Consider the following 10,080-nt stretch of genomic DNA (forward strand, 5'->3'; position numbering starts at 1 on the left):
CGTTTGGGGGGGGTCATTCTAGGCTGGTCTAGGTCCACTAATAAGTTTGTTTTAATTTTTAATCAGTTCCCCCCCTTTATTTTCATAATAATTCTTCCAACGAAATTAAAAATTATCTACCATGAATATATATGAAATGAGTAAATGATCTTATAGTCTTGGGAGACAAAAGGGAAAATATCTCTCAAAACTTGAATAGTAATAATAAAACATAACTTTTATCATTTAAAATATGATTGATTCCCCTATAAATGTCCATCTCGAATGTTGTTTTAGTACTAACCTAAAATAACTTTTGTTGGATGGGTTTGTTTGAAGTTAAGCACCAAGCTACACAATGGGCTATCTGGGTTCTGCCCACCACGGGTATTGAAACCCGGTTTCTAGCGTTGTAAGTCCGCAGACATACCGCTGTACCACTGGGGGGGGGGCTATTGGAGGGGTGATTTATATCTAAAATTGATTAATCGCATGTCTCCTAGAAGAGGTTAATTTTTTCCATATTTTGTTGTAACAAAGCTGAAATTTTCGTCAGGGACCATCTTTTTATATCTGTTTATTAACTTTTTTTTTTTTTCTTATCCAGTCTGTAAAAACTTAACCCGCTCTTGGTATAGCAACCTTTAGTTCCGATCCTGTATCAGTAATTCGGAATTTGTTTTTCTGAAAATTAATCTGTAATTTTTAAGGATAGATACGATTCTCATATTTGATGGCTTAAGCTATACAGGACATGGTAAAAAAAAATTGAGATTGAACTCATAATAGAGGCTTTTAGCGTAGAAATATCTCACTGAAAACGTTAATTATGATAATCATAACAAATGAATTGTTCTTACGTTAATCATATTAACTTCCCTTCATTTCCTTGTACAGACATCTTATAATATATTCAAACTCTGGCGTGTCCTAACTAATCAGTACTCAGAACACTAATAGATACGCATATTTGCGATTACAAATAACGTCAGTTTTATATTAACATTTGATAAATTTGTTTTTATTTAGCACGAAAATTTTTTCTTCTAAACCTCGTTATGATTATTATATAGTTTTAACGATGTTAACATGACAAGAGGATTTGTACTATATCACTTTTAATACATAAATACGATTACTTCACAGTCTCTTCTCTCTCAAATATTTCATCAGTTCTTCCGTAACATTAAATGATGAGAAAAAATTAATGGTTTAGAACTAGTTGTCACATTTTATAGCGTTCGTTATCATTTATAAATAAGCAGGTTTAGAATATACTGGGATATTTTTACACGAGTGGAACAATTTTCAAAGCAACTATTCAATGTTTCAGGATCTCGCTTTGTCGGAAAGTACAGTAGGAAGGTGGATTGTATTCTTAGGTTACAAGGACCCCAAATAAGGCTCCCTACGTCTCGTCTCTGAGATACCGGGTAGAATTCCTTCCGAAGAGATGAAAACTTGCTCTGAGATACAACGTGTCGCTTTTCCGTTTCCTGGCTTTTTAAAACTTTCGACGCTTCTTCACACGGGGAATGAAAACGAAACCGTTCTAACCACACCTTATCGGCTAAAACCGGAGGCGTTCAGTTTAGTTCTGCTTACGTAAGCAACCACACGCGAACCAATTCGGCACGTGATTGTTATTTAAATTTCACCCGCGATATTTTACCTTGAGCTTGTCTAAATATAAACTAGGGTATTGGGCTTGGCTCTACAAGCTTGCTGAAAAACCATTAGTGCAAGGTTCAGACCGGAGATTTGGTCATTCCAAGCTCAGTGTCTGTAGGTGCTAGGTTAAGCTAACCTGTTCGTTTATAAAACCCGACGTGAAGCAAACATCCTATAGCGTAGGTTAGTTAACCTAACCCTTACCACAAGACCTACTCGCTCCCGGCCTACAACTCTCCAGTGTCTACTCTCAGGTCTGTATTTGTAAATGCTGTAAAGTTTCTCAAAATTTTACGTTAAAATGCCATGTTGGTGAACAAAATTTTTATCTAACTTGAAGCTCTTGTCTTTCTTGCCTGATTAATGTTAGACTTAGAAAACGATGGTAACTGGTATACGATTTTCTTCTTGTTTTCAGTTGTTCCTGTTGTGTGATAAGCTATTCATCTTGCAAGTTTATAAATCTCCACTTCTGAAGTGAGGGAAACAAAATTTTTAAAGTTGTCAGGAAACTGGAGTTTTTTTTGTTTTGTTTTAGTTTTTATTTAAGATTGCTGGGGCTCCCGGTGGCTTAACGGTAAGCGTGACGCTGAAAATAGGGTTTGGATACTTGTGATGGACATATCACAAACAGCCCATTGTGTAGCTATTTGCTTAATAACAACAAATAAACGTTGGGAGCTTCGAGACGTTTTGATAATGACTTTCTGATACGAAAGATTAAAATAAGTAAACTTTAGAACTTCTGCGTTAATAACTGTTATATGGCAAGTTTATTTAAAAGCATCAAAGTTGACGTTAAGGTGCTGATGTTCATGGTTTGGTAGGCAGGCTCCACTTTCGTTTGCAGTGTTCATTGTTAATAATATTATTATACAAAGGTGGGGTAAAGTAAAAAAAGATGCTCAATATTTATGTCCCTTAGTGTTAGTCAACAAATCCTCCCGGTAGTACTAAACACTGCTATAGAAGTAACTTTTGTAACACATACAGGTATAATGAAGCACGTGCAATCGAATTTTCATGGAAATGAAAACGGGTTTTAACAAGAAGCACACATAAACGGACTCTTAGTTTCTTTTCGACGAATTATTTATTTGCAGTTCTGACGAATGCTAATATTCGCACAAAATCGTTATGTCTGGTCCAACATATTAATTAAAGAGAAAGTTGCCCCCTAGTGGCACAGCGGTATGTCTGCGGGCTTACAATGCTAGAAACCGGGTTTCGATACTCGTGGTGGGCAGAACACAGATAGCCCATTGTGTACCCTTGTGTTTAACTTCAAATAACAAAGAGAAAGTTTGTTTCAACCCAAACATACACATGAAGCAACGTGTCCACCATGGGGGTGGAACCCCGAATTCTAGCGCTTTAAGCTTTCCGTTGAGTAACTTGGGGATAGCTAAAAATTTCAGTTGATTTTATTTAGTTTTCGTTAAAAGTGTGGCTAGGTCTTGAGAATTGAAAATAGCAAGAAAATGAATAATATTATTGATTGAAAAATAAAGTTTTGTTTGTAGTTTGAGCCACATAAATCTACCGTTCATGAGAAATTCACTTCTGATGTTACTTTGTTACTGACGGTGACTTCACGTATCTGTTATTGGCATCTCTAGAAAAGATAAAACAGAAGGTTTATTTAGTGATCATGGTTAGTTCATTTAAGAGACTCTATTAAACTATTAAATAGTTAATAAAACATTTGATCAAAGTACACATGAGAACATAAAAGTAACTTTTAAATCAACGAAGCCAATTCTAAATAACAAACGATCTACAAAACTGTAAGTGGTTAATGTCAAATCAATACAGGAGAAGAAAACTTGAAACTGATTAGAATGCTTTAACGATATTTCCGAAAGTATACAGAAGCATTTTTTTAGGGCTTAGGATCAATTAATATGCTGCACTTAACATCAACAAGTCCTTTGTATATAACATAAATATTTTACTGTTTATTTTGTAATTGAGTTTCAAGCCAAAACAGATGACGTTTTAAGTCACTCAAAATACGTTCTGTTTACTTGTTTTCAAACAGATCTTAAACTCCACATTACTGGACGAATTTTAACTTGTAACACATGTAACTCGTGTGTAAACTACTGAACACGTGCAATTATTGTGTTTACGCTGAAACCTTTGCAAATAGATAAAGTAATTGAGTCCATATTGACATAAGAGTAGATCTATACGCACTAAATTATGAAGTTTAATTGAAAAACCTCAAACTGATGAAAATATTGGGTGTATATAGTATGTTAAATCACTAATTTCTTATGGGTTAAATTACTGGAATATTATGGGTTAAATTACTGGAATATTATGGGTTAAATTACTGGATTCTTATGAGTTAAATTACTAGGTTCTTATGAGTTAAGTTACTGGATTTTTGTAAGTTACATTACTAGGTTCTTATGGGTTAAGTTACTGGATTTTTGTAAGTTACATTACTAGGTTTTTATGGGTTAAGTTACTGGATTTTTGTAAGTTACATTACTAGGTTCTTATGCGTTAAGGTACTGGATTTTTGTAAGTTACATTACTAGGTTCTTATGCGTTAAGGTACTGGATTTTTGTAAGTTACATTACTAGGTTCTTATGCGTTAAGGTAATGGATTTTTGTAAGTTACGTTACTAGGTTCTTATGGGTTAAGTTACTGGGTTCATGTGAGTTAAATTGCTGAGTTCTTAGTGAAGTCTAAAAGTACGGGTTAAACTTTTGGGTTTAATCTGAATTATATGAGAACAGATAGAATGGTTTTGTGCATACTGAGTTAAACTATTGGGTTCTTACTAAAGTATATAAGAATAGATTAAGTTTTTAGTTAATACTGAAGCCCATAAAGATAGGTTCAATGATAAAATGTTTTTCGAGATTTTGATTTGATTTCGTTAAATCTCGTTCATAAGAATAGGTTAAGTTGTTGGGTTTCTGGTCAATTCTATAAGAATAGATTGAAATATTAGTTAATATTGAAGTTCGGATAAGATTGTTTGAAGGATATATTGATCCTTTCTTGTTCGTTCTCCAGTTGAATGCCAGGAAAATAAAATGGCTGTTTATCGTTTTCTGTTGTTTTTTTTCTCTGAGTAAATAAGGATACAGTGAGCTCCATACCTCAGGTGCATTGGCTTTTCTAAATACCCGCCATGACACCAGTTAGAATAACAACATCACCAGCCTCTTGACAGATCAAAAACGAAGATGCTGGAAAAATGCCTACATTTTTATTTGTATCTTGCCAGTTTCATTAGATGCATGTTAGAACAATCAAACATTAGAATCTTTTAATTTAAGCAGTTTTCATATATGAATTCTTATACTCTTATCGTTTTTTCATCATTTTACTGTTAGGTTGATAAATACTCAAAATAAAAAAAAACAAGCAAAAGGACCTGACCTCCTCCTCCAATTCGTTGCTTCAACTTCAAGGAAAAATAGAACCAAACATAAACGCTTCTTTTTGCTTCTGTTAAAAAGAATATACAATATTAAGTAAAGCTTCTACTACTTCCAACCACTTATTTAGTTATTAATAAACCTAATAAAAGCTAAGCCTACTCAAATATACTATAAAATCGTAATATTATTTCTATATATTTAACTAGTGAGTGCTCTGAAATAAAATATAAGAAATACTTGAATGATCCATAGGGAAACTTTCTTTAATGTTCTTACTACATTAAAAGCTTAGATTTTGAAGAGATTAACGACACATATTATGTCCTATTCTCTCTGTATTTGGTAGCTTAAGTTTAGAAGAGATTAACGACACATATTATGTCCTATTCTCACTATATTTGGTAGCTTAAGTTTAGAAGAGATTAACGACACATATTATGTCCTATTCTCACTGTATTTGGTAGCTTAAGTTTAGAAGAGATTAACGACAAATATGATCCCCTGTTCTCTCTGTATTAGTAGCTTAGATTTAGAAGAGATTAACGACACATATTATGTCCTATTCTCTCTGTATTTGGTAGCTTAGGTTTAGAAGAGATTAACGACAAATATGATCCCCTGTTCTCTCTGTATTAGTAGCTTAGATTTAGAAGAGATTAACGACACATATTATGTCCTATTCTCACTGTATTTGGTAGCTTAAGTTTAGAAGAGATTAACGACACATATTATGTCCTATTCTCTCTGTATTTGGTAACTTAGGTTTAGAAGAGATTAACGACAAATATGATCCCCTGTTCTCTCTGTATTAGTAGCTTAGGTTTAGAAGAGATTAACGACAAATATGATCCCCTGTTCACTCTGTATTAGTAGCTTAGGTTTAGAAGAGATTAACGACAAATATGATTGGCTTGTTTTGAAATACCCCCTAAGATTTTTTTTTGTAACCAGAAACTGTCCGTAAAAACATAACTTGAATTAAAGTGACTGGAAACGTGCAGATTCGAAGCAACTGATGTAATTTATTGATTTGGGTAACTTTCATCACGGGCTATTTTTATCCTTCTGTCGTAAGACAGTTGTTAAGGCACAAAACAAGATTGCTATAACAGTAAAATAAGAAAATATCCAGTTAGTTTGATAATATTAATACCAGTAATAAACAAAACTCTTCAAGTCGTGACAAATCGTTTCACTTCTTAGATTACGATGACCGTCTTTAAAACGATTGAAATGAAGTTATGGACTTAAGCTTTTACTATGATAATTCGGTAAAACGTTCAAACAGTTGAAAAATAATTCTCAGGAAAAAATCATATTTTAAAAACACTTATGGTTCTTATTATTAAAATAAGTAAGGAAAATATGTTAAAGTGTAATCAAACTTTGAACTTTTTAGCCTAGTTCGTATCTTTCGTCAGCGCTATCGGTTAGTTGACAATGTTGATATGTTTTATAAAAAGAAGAGTAACAGACAAAAACATTATAGAAAAGATTTCATTCTGTGAGTTAATTTAGAATGTTACATTACCTTGGGTTGGATTAAAAAGTTATTGTTATCGTAATACATTTCTTTTGATAAGTTATAAATTCGAAAGTAAGCTAAACCTTATTAGAATAGTTTCATTTCATTTCTCTATCTTTCTCTCATTTTTAGAACTTCTAAGAAAATAAAGAATGTCTGACGACGAGAGATACAGGTACGTGTTTTATCGAATATATTAAAACTAGATTAAGATATAGTGTTTTTACTTTGATGAATGTTTCTTCCTGTTTTTAATATTGATGAAGTTTCGGCTTCTTTACTTAGGCCTTCTTTCGGTCGATGATACGTCACAGACGAAGCTAGTTAAAAGTAAAAATCAGTGTTTTCCTGTATATACTGCGTTTAATTGTATTTAAAAATTAAACATGGCAAAGTCTAGACTAAGGACAAATTATTGATTTAATTGTATTTGTCCAATATTAATCAGCTTGAAGATAAACATTGTATACAATAAAACTGTTGATGTCTCAGTCTAACAGTTGGTATGGCAGCGTAGTTCCAACATTAGTTTTTGTCATTGCTGTTGTCTAGTTTTAATTGTACCATTGCTTACTTTGGAGTTTGTACACCTTTAAATAAGGAAATCTTCTTGTATTGTGAAAAGAAACTGGATAACTCCTCTAAAGAATAGAAATGTATTTTAAGGTTTTCCAGAAAGACACCGAGTCTACAGCCTTTTTTTTTAACCATGTTATACATTCGACTTAGTTCGACACAAAAGCCATCTTTTTTTAATTTTCTCTCCTCCCCCTTTTTTATGTAAAATAGATCCGCCAGCGCCAGAAAGGAACTGTTGCCAAAAATGTTGAGTTTGGAGTCAGCTCGAATTACTCAGTGCATGTCCTGCCAAACTAACTTAACTAAGATTTGGGGAAAAGTTTGAATGAGCACATAAAAAATGTTAAAAATGTTTCGTTGAACAATTTGTATGATTCAGTAGAAAAATAGCCGAAAATGCCTCATTCTTTTAATAATTAAAACTTAATATTGTCAACTTTCCTTATTTACGGATAGTTCATTATAATAATATTATTTGCTATCTTCAAACTGAACAACACTTTATACGACACATGGGCTAAACGGCCAGGTTAGAGACCCCTTATAGTTAAGGTATAGTCATCTCTAACTTAGAACTGATGACGGAGGAAGGACTTCTAGTTAGCAACTATTAACAACATAGCGGGACTGACTGTCACATTTATAATTCTCCCACAGCTGAAAGTGCGGAGCGTATTCAGCAGCACATCGCAGCTCGAACTTCAAACCTTTCAATACGCAGCCAGACATGTTAACCACTAGGCCATAGTGTCTGAAATTTAAAAGGTTATCATGTGAGTGGTCCCCGTTTCGATCTAATAGCTTAATATTTTAAGAAGGTAAATTAAAGCGTAAAGAGAACGTTATGGAATAGATCAATTAAAAAAAATAAACTATGCGTTCTTCACTAAACACATTTAACTTATCGTCAAAACTTCGTCTTCCTGGGAGGAATTTTCGTGGTTTAATTTCGTAGTGATCTCCACCCACCCCCCGGTGACTAAGCGGTAAGTCTCGGGACTTATGACGCTAAAAATCATGTTTCGATACCTGCAGTGGGCATGGCATAGATAGCCCACTGTTTAACTTTAAGATTAACAAATAAGCGGAAATAATATCATAAGATTAAAGCATCCTCTAGCTTCATGACATCAACATACTTCTTATGCAATGTTGGCTGGAAGCGTCAAGTTTTTAATCAAGACCTCTCACCTAGTTTCTCGTTGCATTAGTTTAAAAATAATACCTTTCTGCGAACTTCGGTATCAGTTAAGTTTCTTCGAAACCTAAACCAAACTTAACTGTTTACGATGACATTACTTCTCCAGAAACTGTGAAATATGCGGTTAAAATCTGACGACCAGTTCCAGTGTGAATATAGCCTTGACTGTGTTAACTTAACGATAATTTGTTTGTTCTACATGTTTCAATAATAAACTTGTTAGGGTTAAAATAATTCAAATTTATGGGAGAAAAGTATACAAGAAACTTTAAATATATCTGACAGGTACCATAAAAAAAACAACCAGAAATAAACGAGAAAGGCAGAGTGAAGGCATGGTTGTGTAATGTTCGTGTTTTCCATACTAATTACTCTGTTGTTTTTCCTTCATCTGGTAGACTTTTCTTTGGCAAAGTGTATCATCTTCAGCAAAATTAAAAATATATTCTTCAGAACAGGCTGTTTAAGTCGTGGGAATTTAGATCTAAACAAGCCAAGAATGCGAATAAAATAATTATTTTTATACTATAAATTTATAAAATTTTTCGTAATACACTTCCTGTTTTAAGTTTCACAAAAAGTGAATCGCTGAAAATTGGATATATGCCAGATCGTATCTTGTATGCAAGGATGTTAGATTATGTAAAACTGATGGGTTGTTGAGAAATACTTAGGACTTTCTCAAAAAGCTATCTGAATGTCGATAAAGATGAATTTATCTAAAAAAATAAAAAATAAAGCCGGGCGTGGCCAATTACAGTGCTCTGATTGTGAATTCAATGATACATGGTTCGTGACTTGCCGCAAAAACACACTCCTCACTTTAGGGCCGTGGAAGCGCTACAAGAATGACGGCCAAAGTTCACTGTTTGGTCAGACAAGATTTACCAAACTTTTCAATTCTGAATTTGTATTTTTCTATTTATTGCAAAGCTACTAATACTATCTTACACCGTCTTATTTTGAACTATTGACAAGAGAAAAGGCAGCCAATCATCAGCAACCTACCACCCATCATCCACGGTAAGGTATTAACTGTCACTCTTGTATCGACCCATAACTTATAGTGCAGAGAATATTTTGTGGTATCGCACGGATTAGAACCTGGCTCGCCAGTTCCCAAATCAATAGATTTACCACGGGACGAATCCTGGTCTTCAATTATGAACCAAATTATTAAAATGATTAAAGCTCATTTCTTTGTAATCCCATTTTTTGGCGCATTTATCTGTAACTGAAACTAGAAGTTACCCAAAATATTTATAAATGTCAATCTAGGCTCCAAAAGTTTGGATGTAACAATGAACGCTAACTATAAAAGTTTAGATTACATTCTACTTTCTCGTGCTATTTATAGCATTGGTTTTGAATTTTAGAGGAAAATCCAGTTCTGTACCAAAGTAAATATTCTAGGCTTCTTGGCCCTCGTTCCAGGCTGTATTTACGTCTTATTTGTACAACAGATTATCTAAAATTATTGCGTCATTAGTTGTTAAGGGAAACATCCCCTACTGGCGGATTTCACTCACTTGTTCTGACATAGCTTCCATATGTGTAAGGATCATTTCTTTTACACTACATACTTGCTCTTCAAGACCGATGTCTGTAGGTTTACTCTCTTCTTAGAATTCTTCTCAAGAAGTCGATAAACCCCTTTTTTATTTTTTTTAAGTTGTTTTTATTTCTTCAACTTTTTCCCCCTTTTTTTTTAACAATAAA

General features: G+C 33.4%; 1 protein-coding gene across 1 annotated transcript in view; it reads left to right on the top strand.

Annotated features, from left to right (window-relative positions):
* The first annotated feature begins 1,665 nt into the window (after window positions 1-1,665).
* The window catches only part of LOC106471559 (troponin T, skeletal muscle-like), a 34,489-nt gene continuing 26,074 nt past the window's right edge, over window positions 1,666-10,080 (top strand). Inside the window, exons 1-2 of the mRNA XM_022400173.1 lie at window positions 1,666-1,904; window positions 6,714-6,756. Coding sequence (XP_022255881.1) covers window positions 6,734-6,756 — 23 coding nt within the window. The 5' untranslated portion in view covers window positions 1,666-1,904; window positions 6,714-6,733. The remainder of the gene's footprint in view (window positions 1,905-6,713; window positions 6,757-10,080) is intronic.

The sequence above is a fragment of the Limulus polyphemus genome, unplaced genomic scaffold (assembly GCF_000517525.1).
Source record: "Limulus polyphemus unplaced genomic scaffold, Limulus_polyphemus-2.1.2 Scaffold4698, whole genome shotgun sequence".
Classification (NCBI taxonomy): Eukaryota; Metazoa; Arthropoda; class Merostomata; order Xiphosura; family Limulidae; genus Limulus; species Limulus polyphemus.